This window comes from Oncorhynchus gorbuscha, linkage group LG09 (genome assembly GCF_021184085.1).
Source record: "Oncorhynchus gorbuscha isolate QuinsamMale2020 ecotype Even-year linkage group LG09, OgorEven_v1.0, whole genome shotgun sequence".
In the NCBI taxonomy this organism is placed as follows: Eukaryota; Metazoa; Chordata; class Actinopteri; order Salmoniformes; family Salmonidae; genus Oncorhynchus; species Oncorhynchus gorbuscha.
In genome coordinates, this window is record NC_060181.1 from 44,965,420 (window position 1) to 44,978,510 (window position 13,091).

The 13,091-nt window shown below is 41.9% G+C and overlaps 1 protein-coding gene across 1 annotated transcript in view; it reads left to right on the forward strand.

Annotated features, from left to right (window-relative positions):
• The window catches only part of ubap2l (ubiquitin associated protein 2-like), a 50,533-nt gene that overhangs the window by 12,850 nt on the left and 24,592 nt on the right, over positions 1 to 13,091 (forward strand). The window contains 8 exon segments of the mRNA XM_046362551.1: positions 1,541 to 1,618; positions 4,612 to 4,722; positions 4,935 to 5,109; positions 5,363 to 5,458; positions 6,158 to 6,212; positions 8,859 to 8,965; positions 10,369 to 10,431; positions 10,525 to 10,577. Coding sequence (XP_046218507.1) covers positions 1,541 to 1,618; positions 4,612 to 4,722; positions 4,935 to 5,109; positions 5,363 to 5,458; positions 6,158 to 6,212; positions 8,859 to 8,965; positions 10,369 to 10,431; positions 10,525 to 10,577 — 738 coding nt within the window.

Consider the following 13,091-nt stretch of genomic DNA (forward strand, 5'->3'; position numbering starts at 1 on the left):
GGGGACCAACTCCATATTAATGCCCATGATTTTGGAATGAGCAGGTGTCCACATACCTTTGGTCATGTAATGTAGCTACAAATCATAACTCGCACATACTTGGTCATAATTTCAGCTCGCACATCTATTTTTAGGTACATATGTAAGTACAATTGTTGCACTGTAAAGCCTTGACATTTTACTTGCAGATGAAGCATCATGCTCTCCCCCACCTCTGTGTAAAGAAATTAGACTACAACCAGCCACGGGTACCGGGAGGTAGGACAGACTGCAGACTGTCAAACCAGCATGGCTTCCCTGTCATCGCTGTCTTTGTGACTGACAGGGTGGCACCTGTCATATCAGTAGATCACTAGAAGATGCATATCGTTCATTCTAGCAGGAGAGGGCTCTGCAGACTTTTCTGATTGGTGCATTGAAAATAATCGCCTAGTTAATTTAAGTGAAAAAAGTAGCCGGCTGCAAATGAGTAGTCAGCTGTTCAGCCGACAGCCGGCGCTAAGTGGAAGGCACTTGAGTTCTGGACAATTTTATGTTGTCTGAATCACCTACCTGTGGAATTTTATGACGCTGAATCGTTAGATTGCCAATTCTGATTGAATCAACATTCAGCCTTTACCATAAATGCAGTGTCTACTTTAGAATGGTAGTGTGTTTTAAGTCCAAAAATTGATGTGTTAACTACAGATTGTCCCTTTGTCTATCAATAGTGTGAAAGTTTGAGCATGTGTCCGTTAGGTCTAAGGATTTTTCACATCACCATAAATTAGATTCAACAATAAAAGCCTCACTTTAATTCCATAGGCTCAGATTCTCACTATGCAGCTGTTGCAAGAGTGCATTTTTCACTGGCTGTCCACTGGTTTCAAAAACAATGACTGATAGGCAGCTTAAACTCCATTATTGGGTTGAAATACACAATTAGATTTGTAAACAGCCATCCACAACGACCACAATCCGTAAGGTGCAAATAGCTGAAGGAGAGTGCAGCAGTGGGATTCACATCAATGCACTATGTAGATATCAATAAGTGATTTCCGTATCACCGTGGACTACACTGCTGTCATCCTTACTTAACTCCAAGCGTTTTTTCAAGTTGAATAATCTTTGCATGCCGACAGCAGTCGCACCATTGGAAGACAGCTTATTCCTGCTCTTCTACCGCGATCCATTAACCCCATTTGGTATGTCATCATCGTGGTCTCTGACTTATGGTCAGACTCGCTCAGGTGGAACAAATGTATACTTGCCCTTTTTTTCATTGCTGATTTGAATGTCATTAGGAAAACAAGTGTTTAAAAAAGTACTTGTTGCTTGATCGAGTCTCCGTGCTGACAAGGTCAAAATCTGTGTTCTGCCCCTGAACAAGGCAGTTAACCTGCTGTTCCCTGGTAGGCTGTCATTGTAAATAATAATTTGTTCTTAACTGACTTGCCTAGTTAAATAAAATAAAAATTAAAAAAACATTTGAGACTACATGAGCCACTTTTTTAAGGCTATTTGTGGTCACTCAGAAGTTGTTCCACCCTTCTCTACACAGGCCACTGCTGAGCAGATCCGACTCGCGCAGATGATTTCGGACCACAATGATGCTGATTTTGAAGAAAAAGTTAAGCAGGTGAGAGTGAACATGGCATCCCAGTGCCCTTTAAGACACTTTTTGCTGCCTGAAGGGAGAACCGTTACATTAGTGTAAATTCATAGAGATCTAGAAGTGTCTTAGCCTCTCTTGACACCTTTTCTCTGGTCTGGTAGCTAGAGCTTAAAGTAGAATTGTCAAAAATATTCCATAACCCTTTACACTTGTGGGAATTGGATAGGGCTAAATTGAAACGTTTCTCACTGAATAAATATGAAAAGCATTACATTCCATTCTGGAAGTATTCTGACCACTTGACCTTTCCCATTTGATGTTACAGGCTTATTCTAAAATTAATTAAATACAGAATGTCTTCAGTCTACACACAATACCCCATATTGATAAAGTGAAAAACGTTTTTAAAAAAAACGTATTTACATAAGTATTCAGACCCTTAGCTATGATACTCGAAATTTAGCTTTGGTGCATCCTGTTTCCATTGATCATCCTTGTTTCTACAACTTGATTGGAGTCCACCTGTGGTCAATTCAATTGCTTGGACATGATTTGGAAAGGCTCCACAGTGACAGTGCATGTCAGCGCACAAACCAAGCAATGAGGTCGAAGGAATTGTCCGTTGAGCTCCGAGACAGGATTGTGTCCAGTCACAGATCTGGGCAAAGGTACCAAATAATTTTTGTAGCGTTGGACTTCAAGAACACAGTGGCCTCCATCATTCTTAAATGGAAGAAGTTTGGAACCACCAAGACTCTTCCTAGAGCTGGCCGCCCAGCCAAACTGACCAATCTGTGGCGAATGGCCTTGGTCAGGGATGTGACCAAGAACCCGATGGTCACTGACAACTCCAGAGTTTCTCTGTGGAGATGGTGGTCCTTCTGAAATGTTCTCCCATTTCTGCAGCACTCCACCATTTAGGCCTTTGTGGTAGAGTGGCCAGTCGGAAGCCACTCCTCAGTAAAAGGCACATGACACCCCGCGTGGAGTTTGCCAAAAGTCAGCTAAAGGACTCTCAGACCATGAGAAACAAGATTCTCTGGTCTGATGAAACCAATATTGAACTCTTTGGCCTGAATGCCACGTGTCATGTCTGGCGTAAACCTGGCACCATCCTTGCAGTGAAGCATGGTGGCAGCAGCATCATGCTGTGGGGATGTTTTACAGTGGCAGGTACTAGAAGGGAAGGATGAACAACGCAAAGTACAGAGATCCTTGATGAAAACCTAATCCAGAGCGCTCAGACTGGGGCGGTGGTTCACCTTTTAACAGGACAAAGACCCTAAGCACACAGATGAGACAACGCAGGAGTGGCTTCGGGACAAGTCCCAATGTCCTTGAGTGGCCCGGCCAGAACCCGATCAAACATCTCTGGAGAGACCTGAAAGCAGCTGTGCAGCAACCCTTCTCATCCAACCTGACAGAGCTTGAGCGGCTCTGTAGAGAAGAATGGGAGAAACTCACGAAATACAGGTGTGCCAAGCTTGTAGCGTCATACCCAAGAAGACTCTAGGCTGTAATCGCTGCCAAAGGTGCTTCAACGAAGTACAGGGTAAAGGGTCTGAATGCTTATGTAAATGTTATTTTATTATTTATATAAATTAGCAAATATTCGTGAACCTGTTTCTGCTTTGTGGTATTGTGTGTAGATTGAAGGGGACGACGACGATTAAATCCATTTTAGAATAATTCTGTAACCTAGCAAAATGTGGGAGAAGTAGTGGTCTGAATACATAAGCATGGTAAAAATTAAAACAGTTTGGAGATTATGGGAAATGTATTAGACAAGTTGGACACAACAGGTTCGCCTGACAAGACTTATTCCAAATATTATTTTATATTTAATTTGTTAATAACATCGTAATATACTCTGGATACTTTCAGAAACATACGGTTATTCCTGGAGAATGTGGGTTCAGTGCAACGTAAGACGAATACAATTACAATGGTTTGAATGAGGACTAACTGCTGTCTCAAAGGCCATACACCTCTCCTAAGTAATTACAAAATGCTTATGACTAAATATAAAATGTTTAGCTCTCCTAGCTGTGCCATTGAAACTAGAGGATGCACTTGTAGTTTTGTTTGGGGACAACCCTACATCCCAGCCAACACTTACTATTTACACAATCCAAAAATGGCCCATTTAAAAAAAAAAAACATCTATCTGGTTCAGGTGGGCATCATTTGAAGGGTTGTTGCCAGCATGACTTACTAAGTTATACAATAGTCTTTGGGTTTTAGGCTTTCACAGGTGTTTTGACTTGCTTGTATGACATCAGTTGTATTTATTATAATCCTCAACATCTCATCTTTCAAAATACGTAGTAGTCTCAAATGTACCCCCAATTTTGTGATTTCCTATTGGTAATTAGTCTTGTGCCATCGCTGCAGCTCCCGTACGGATTCAGGAGAGGTGAAGGTCGAGAGCCATTCATTCTCCGAAACACGACCCTGCCCAACCGCACTGCTTTGTTACACTAGGTTCGCTTAACCCAGAAGCCAGCCGCACCAATGTGTCGGAGGAAACACAATACAACTGGTGACGTGTCAGCTTGCATGCACCCAGCCCACCACAAGGAGTCGCTGGAGTGCGATGGGACAAGAACATGCCGGCCGGCCAAACCCTCCCCTAACCCGGACGATGCTGGGCCAATTGTACATCGCCTCATGGGGGGAGACCTGACTCTGTAGTGACGCCTCAAGCACTACTGTGCCTTGGACCGCTGTGCTACTCAGGCAGCCAAATGTACAATAGTTGTCCATTTTAGTGGGAGGGATGTTTGCAACTTCTTGTTTTTTTGTGTGGGAGGTGTTAAAAAGGGTCAGTCAAAACCCATACAGTGCTATAAAGCGCAGAGACTGAGCTGACATTTTATATCATGTTACTTTACAGCCACTGTGTTCCAATTTCAAGTGCTTATTAGTGCCCAAATATGCCGTTTTCAACACGTATGAGGGTAAAGGTCTACGTTGCAATATACTCATCAAAGTTTCTTATCCATTTCCCTGTCCAGCTGATTGACATCACAGGCAAGGACCAGGATGAGTCTATGATTGCATTGCATGACTGCAACGGGGATGTCAACAGAGCCATCAACGTGTTGCTGGAAGGTAGCCCAGATACTGTGAGTTTGGCCTTTGTCCGGTCTTAGTTGTTGGCAAAGGGAGGGAGTAAACCAAGTTACCCATCCAGCTCATTACAGGGAGAATCCTAACTTCCACTTAAAGTGGAATTTTCACTTTGGTATGCATTCATGTCAGTGGGAGACAAAGCGGAAGTTAAGATTCTCCCCTAACATAATCAAACTGAACCCTGTCACCTCACCTCTCTCCCCAGGACTCTTGGGAGATGGTGGGGAAGAAGAAAGGAGTGTCTGGTCAGAAGGAGCCTGGCCATGCTGAGACCGGAGAGGAAGGAAAGGAGAACAGGGAGAGAGGAGCAGAGAGGGACGTGGCACGTCGTCGAGGTGGAGCCCCACGCAGGGGTAGAGGGGCTAGTAGGGGGCGAGAGTGTGAGTTGGAAGCACATGCCTTTTGCTTTAGGGTCGTGGGACGTGACACTGTTATACAAATAGGCTCTTTGTAGCTCCTGCCCTTGTTATGGAGGGAACAGTGTGTGCTACCAACATTCTCTCCTTCGATTTCTGGAAGAAAAATTGCCATTGTAGCGACTGAACAGACATGTCTAACTTCAAACGTAATTTCTGACTCCACACACGTCAGTTTTTCCTCCCGACCTCTAATGCGTTCGCCATCTCCTCTCAGTCCGTGTACAGGAGAATGGTCTGGATGGAGGAAAGGCTGCCGGGATAGCAGGCAGGGGCACAGAGCGAGGCCACAGGGGGAGGGGCAGAGGAAGAGGTAAGTCCCTCGATCATTGGCAAGAGCTGTTGGTTGGACTCCTGATACAAGTTCCCAACACAATTTAAGGCTAATGCCCCCTCCCAGTGTGTCAAGATGTCATAGCATTCCAGTGCTCCGGATGAACCTTTTACTCTGGTGCTACTAACCTTTTCAGTTGGTGCCACCAGTCCATGATTTTGTCAGGAATGCATGATTCAAGATATTTTGATGTGCACCCTATTCTAGTAATTGTCATAAATGTTGGCTTGACAATTAGGTGGTTACTGTCATAATAAAGCTCTAAGATGGTCACTTTTTTCTTGTTGGCTTTGCATACATCTGTGTACTAATATCACATAGGCTAATTCAACTATCTGAGGAAGTAGAAACTCAAAACACGTGTTAGATTGCTAACTCTAAATATAATACCTACTGCTAATAGCCATGTATTACCAATCTAACAGTAAACTTGAGTCCTATACGCACTCAATGTGAAGCTTGCACCAATTAGACCAATTAAATGTTTTACACTCCGCCAAGTCAAAGGGTCGCAAAATGCGGCTAAATGGTTGCATTATAGAGCCATGCGTTCTCTGTAGCGTGCTCAATACCAATTTAATGTGCATTCAAGACTGCAAATGTTCCTCAAGGGACAATGCATTCTATTTTCTGTAGTATTTTTGGGTCAGTGGTGTAACTTGTCTGTCCCTCTTCTAGGGGGAGAACGGGAGCGAGGCAGGCGAGGGGGACGGTTTTCTGCGCAGGGCATGGGGTAAGTGAACACCTGTGCTGCTCACAGAGAAAAATGTCTGTTCCCTTTTGCCATGGTCACCAGAGAGCAGGACCTGGCCCATTTTTAAGAATATACATCGGCCAAATCAAGTTGAAATGGGCTGTACATAAACCCTTATGTAACTCAATATGACCACCTCTGTACACTTGTCTGTGAATATGGGATTTGCATTCAAATCCGATATTGGTAGACCCCACACCATACATGTAACTCAACGGGTGGGCATTGAGACTGTTGCACATAGAGTTCTGCTCTCGGTGTCTCTGACATGGTGTTCTTGTTCCTTGTCTTTCCTTTTTGGGTTGAATGGAGCACCGGTTTGTGTGTTTGTATTGTCTGTCTGTGTATGCATTGCCTCTTACCCAATCCTGGTCATTGAGCACCCTAGATGTTTACATACAATATATTTTTGATTGTTTTGACGAGGCTCACAGTGACGAGATTGTAAGCGGTCCTTTATACCGGCTTTGATAATGAGTAGTGTCAAATTCATTCTACATTAGACATATTTCTATCTTGTATGTCACTTTGTATTTAATTATAATTAACACTTAGTTGGCTATATAATTCCTCCTAGGTGTCAGGGCTAGCATTTAAGCTCCAGTGAGATGAGTCTACTATTTCTAGGGTTGTCAAAGACCAGGCTTTGTGGGGTTTAGGTGAGTGGGCGCTGCTAGTGTGGGCTCTTTCCCAGGGGTGCAGCAGGTTAAAACGCTTCCTCAAAGATGAACCTGCATGTTCATTTCATCCCTTTTGACATAATTAATGGTGATTTTTATGTCTGAATCACCTGGTTTGTGGAACATAAGATTAACTGATCATAAAATGTGAAAATTGTGTTTAAATGGCTACTTCAACTGCATCAGTGCTTTAATTTTAACAAGTTGAAATGATCTTTTAATGTTATTCTACAGTGTTAATAGGGATACGTTAGAGGAGAGGGCCAATGCGTTGGCTGTGGCAGAACGGCTCCAGTCAGCCGGCGTGTATGTGTGCGCAAGTTTGGCTTGTTCTTATGGTGACTAACCTGGAGAGTGAGTGAGCCAGCGCCCATAGGCTTACATAGACTGACAGCCAGGCAGTTTGTGTTGCGTTGTCCCCAACATGTCCCTCTTAGGATGTGTTGCTTCCGCTGCTGCTCTTGTGGCCTTTGGGCGCCTGTTTGCATGAGTGTGTTCTGTTGGTTTTAACTGTGCTTCCCCTCCTGATCATAATGCAATTATTGTTACTTATGGAACACAGTCTTCAGTTTGAGTGTTTGTTTGGCAGCCATGTTTTCCCCTTTTTTAGTCTACCAACTACACCTATAGAAAGTGACACTGCCCCAACAATGCAGTGTTGACAGATGTGTGTTGCAGAAGTGTGAGTGTAGTGACTTGTCCATGCATGTGATTTCCCTACATTCCTCTGTAAAATAATGAAGTCTAAAACCACACACTGCATCCCCATCTGTCCCCGTTGTGCTGCTTGTAATCGTTGCTGTTGTTTTTCCTCTAAAGCCAGATTGATAAGGGGCCCAGATATGATTTTTCAGGAGATGAGAGGTGAGTGCACCGCCACTGGTGTGTCAGTGTGTCAATCTTGCTATCTGTTGGGGGGATCATTCTGCCAAATGCCACGAGAGAGGGAAGGATGGAGCTAGACACAGGGTGTCAGGGCAGATGAAACCAATGTCGTGCACCCTGGTAACACGATATGGGGTTAAATGACAGCTGTCTATTGAACATCGAGGGTAAACCTGTTCACCCAAGCCCCATAAGAAATCACATGAATGTTTATTGGTCGCTTACACAGTTTGGCAGGTGTTATAGCGGTGCATTGAAATGCTTATCTTAACAATGCAGTCAAATATCAATGTGTAGGGAGGCTGCAATAAATCAAGAAGGGCAGGACGAATCCAATTAATAACCCAAATAGCACTGTAGCAGTATCAGAATTTAATCTGTACATCTCTACACTGGGGAATTTAAACATGCTAAACTAAAATACAATCTACAGTAGTAGCTTATTCTAATATTTCTGACAGGGATACAGTAATTCAATTCTGTTAAATGGGCGTGACCAGTGGTTCAATCAAAAGTCCCTCCCTGCCAATCTACAGCACCCCTGTTATCGTTGGTTCTCACTGGGAGCTAGTCAAACATGAATAGTCTGAATTCCAGTCAGATCCTGAAAATGACTGAAGTCCGTTTGCTGTACTGCACTAAGTTGTACTGCACTGTACAACTTGTGTGCCTGAGCCTGAAAGAAGCAAGAGAATAGTTATTTTAAGGATGCGTGCTTTTCTATAATTGTCTCTGAAGCGTTGCTGTGAAATGATGCGTTGAAAGACGTTATGTTTTTTGCCACCGCACAGTGCCAGAGAAAGTTGAGGAAAAATAAGGCACTGCCTGGATTATTTTCCCATTCCTTGGTTGTCCTCCAGTATTTTTGAATCTGTCATCCTGAAATTTCTCAGATGAATGTTGTCTAACTGCTACACATCAGATCACCTCAATCACTTCCTCTATCTCGCTGCTTACTTACTTCCTCCTTTACAGTATATCTCACCCCAGTCAAATATTCCAGTTGGTAGACTCATAGGAAGGGATTGTGCTCAAAACCACGGCTTCTTCTCTTTTGTAGAACGTTCAACCCGGCGGACTACGCTGAGCCGACCCAGACAGAGGAGAGCTACAGCGGGGGAAGCACCTGGAACAACACGGGAAACCTGGAGCCAGAGGAAGGACCCAGTAAGGAGCCCAGCTACTGCTCAGCCCCAGTCCAAAACCACCCAGCCTAGACCCTTCATATATCTCTGCAAGATGATGGAAAGTCCCATCTAGTTTATCTAGAGCCAAAGGAAGGAACCATTAAGAAACCAAGCTAGTGCCTCGTCCAAAAACACAAAACCTTTACACTTCCTGTAGACTTAAAATAATCAGAAAGATGAGTGTAGGCAAGATGGTGGAAAACCCAGCTGGCCTACCCAAGGGTTAGGTGGAAGTTAGCTTAACATTCCAGCTCAGACTGCTAACTATAGCAGGCTTGTAATGGGCGTGCATAATTGAGACCATTCTGGCTATGGTGTGAAATTGGCTTTTAGAAGTGTCATCTTTATTTTATGACTTCGTTCATAGTCTTTGGTGTACTTATCAATGCAGAAGCACCTTTTCCCCACTCCTATCGATAAAATCATTTAAGTCATGTTTTACTGTGGAGTTTCAAGTGTGTTCTATTATTACTAAATGTGTAATGCGATAGGTATTTTAATAGGGGTGTAACGGTTCTGTATGCAATGCGGTTTTAGGGTCACGTTTTGGTACAGTGGGAAAATTTACAGGCAATTCACAATGTTCAGCTTTAAAATTGTTGTGAAGTCGTTAATACAAGTTGAATGCATTCATATGATTTGAACTCGTTGAGAAACCATTTGGCCTCAACGATAAACTAAAAGTACAGCTATGTGTAAACAAATACAACAAAATATTAATGTGTTTTAACTGTCAAAACTGCTCTTCTGGAGGCCATTTCCTTAGGTGGCTTCAGAGGTCACCATGTGGGAGAAGTAGATGATAGCCTAGTTTTCCACTAGTAATTACCAGTTTGAGGGCTGTTCAAGTGGATCTTTCTCATGTCATATGTGGTAAATTTCCACTTGGTTACGAACGCACCATGACACTGTCTCAAGTGTCAATTGCACCCCCTTTATCTTTTTTATGTGTTAATTTGGGTTCACAGGCTGAACCAAAGTCCCCGTATCAAACTGTTTGGTACGAATACGTGTACCGGTACACTATTTTAACGCTATTTAAAAAAAAAAAACATTTGGGTAATAAAATCTTGAATCTGTCTTTCTCAAATGAAGGGGATGATGACAAATTCTTAACAAGTGGAGGGAATCTGATTTCTTTGCTCAACTCGCAGCTCACGCTTCATTCTAAATAAATGAAGTTCATCTGCCCTGGAGCAGGTTAGTTCTGAAGGATTCATTGCCATAGAAATGTACTTTGCTTAAAGGTGAGCTATTTTCATGGTCCAGGTTATCCCGAGTTAAACTCAGTTCACTTTGGTCAACTCGCTAACGCCTCAAACCCGGTACCCAGTATACCCCTCTGTAATCATATGTCTTACCTTTCACTTCTGCTTTTTGTAGGGATTGAGTACTCTGCAGAAGGAGAGGGAACAAATTACCAACCCAAGTTTGACACAGCCCCTTGTAAGATTGAACCTCCATCCTTTTTTTGGTTTGATGCCTGGTTGGTTTGAAACCTATTACTCAGTATTTTTTTTTCCCTCTACATTCCTATAGGTGCCTGGAGGAGTGCGACGGAAGAGTGGGGTACTGAGGACTGGAATGAGGACGTGAGTACATTTTTACTATGCCTATTCATTGATTTGGTGGTATGACTTATTGATGTACTCCGTATTTTGACAGATCTCCTCTTATTGTAAAAAAAAAACGTAAAAATAATGACAAATCACATTGTACGTTTCTGCATATAGCACCCTCAAAGTATTCATACACCTTGACTTATTTCAGTTTTTTTTTGTTACAGCCTGAAAAGGAAATATAGAAATATCTCACAAGTATTCATCCCCCTGAGTCAGTACTTGGTAGAACTCCTTTGGTAGCAATTACAGCTGAGTCTTTCTGGGTAACACGTAAGAGCTTTCCACAGCAGGATTGTGCAACATTTGCCCATTTAAAAAAAATATATATATTTTTAAAATTCTTCAAGCTTTGTCAAATTGGTTGTTAATCATTGCTAGACAACCATGTTCAGGTCTTGGCATAGATTTAAGTCCAAACTGTATCTCAGCCACTCAGGAACATTCACTATCTTGGTAAGCAACTCCAGTGTAGATGTAGCTTTATGTTGAGGTTCTTGACCTACTGAGTAGTGAATTAATCTCCCCAGTGCCTGGTGGCAAGCAGACTGAACCAGGATTTCCTGTAGGATTTTGCATGTGCTTAGCGCCATTCCATTTATTTTTTTATCCTGGAAAAACACCCCAGTCCTTAATGATCACATGCATACCCATAACATGATGCAGCCACCACTATGCTTGAAAATATGGAGAGTGGTACTCCGTAATGTGTTGTATTGAATTTGTCCCTAACACTTTGCCACATTTTTTTCAGTATTTAGTGCCTTGTAGCCTAATTGAGAGTAGGGTCTCATTCCCAATGGTGCCCTGAGTACCAACAATTTTTCACAACAGGAAGAACGATTTACATTACAATTAAAACAAGAATGAAAAAAAGGCACAATTTCAACAATAAAACACTACACTCAATTAGGGCTGGGTGGTATACCGTATTTTACTATATACCAGTATTTATGCACGGACCGGTTAGGGTTTTCACTTTACCTTCTGTAACGGTATTTTATGTTTGGTTTGTTAAATGTGATGCACTGTGTAATGTCCATAAAAAAATTAAAAATAATAGTTTACTCCTACTTCAGCATGTTATTTGTGCAACAGTATCTTCTAAATCAGAGGAATAGGTGAAGCATGAATAAGGATTTAATGTAGCCAAAGATTATAGGATCCCCTAGGAAACACTGAACATCACTTTGGTTCCTACCCTGTCACAACTCATCCATGGCATTTTCATTCGTTGTCATGTCAAACACTGTATTCAAAGTGTCCACTATTTATATTCTATCTATAGAATTATAATAATCCTTCAATTTCTGTGATTCCAAAAGTCAACACATTTATTTTGATATAAATTGCAATTGCAACATTTGGTTAAAAATAAGGCCTAGTGTTTTTGCCCGTATCGTGGAAATTATCTCAAATGGGTGCAGGAAAAGCAGAAATTGATGGAAATGCAGGAAATTATTTTAGGTTGGAAGTTGAATTGAACTGTATAAAACCATCTGAATCGAGAAAGACAAATTGAAATAAGCGAATTTAGAACATTTATTAATCAAACACATGTCAAAATACCATATTCTGGCCATATCGCCCAGGTATACACTCAAACTGCAATCCTCAATGAATTCATTAAATACCAGAGTCCTAAACTGGCTTAACCAAGGAATCAAGATGCAAGGACTTTTGTAGGTTATTCCAACAGTGGGGGCACTAAAACTAAAGGAGGATCTACCTTAATTTGTTGAGACCAGAGGGACCTCGAGTTAACCAGTCCTGTGAGTGGGTTTGGTAGCTCATTTTATACGTTAGCAACAAAGTTAAGTCATTTGGAAGCTTGTGTATTATGGCTTCGTAATCAAAGAGTAATGAATTGATTTACGGGACTTTAATGAGGACCAGCCACCCTTTTGGTACAGGATGCAGTGGTGAGTATTAACTGTCACCAGGGATAAACAAATTGCGTTATGGTAGACCACATCCAGAGGTTTATGAGTAGTGGCTGCTGAAATCTGGTAAATGGTGTCACCATAATCAATAACTGGCAGGAAAGTTGACTATCTGCTTCCTGCTATATAGGGAGAAGAAATATATATTTCTAAAAAAGCCCACTTTTAAATCTTAGCCTTTTGACTAGCTCATCCGTATGTTTTTAAAACATTAAGTCTATCAATCCAAATGCCCAGATACTTGTAGGTGGGAACCTAATCAATGGAAGATCCATGCAATTAATAAATATGTAGTCCACCTGAAACGTTCTTGCGAGAACCAGAGAACATAATGTATTCAGTCTTATCCCCATTGCGTTAAACCAACCAGGGCTTTCTAAACTCGGCAAAAAAGAAACGTCCCTTTTTCAGGACCCTGTCTTTCAAAGATAATTCGTAAAAATCCAAATAACGTTACAGAAATGAATTGTAAAGACTTTAAACAGTTCAATGAACCATAAACAATTAATGAACATGCACCTGTGGAATGGTCGTTAAGACATTA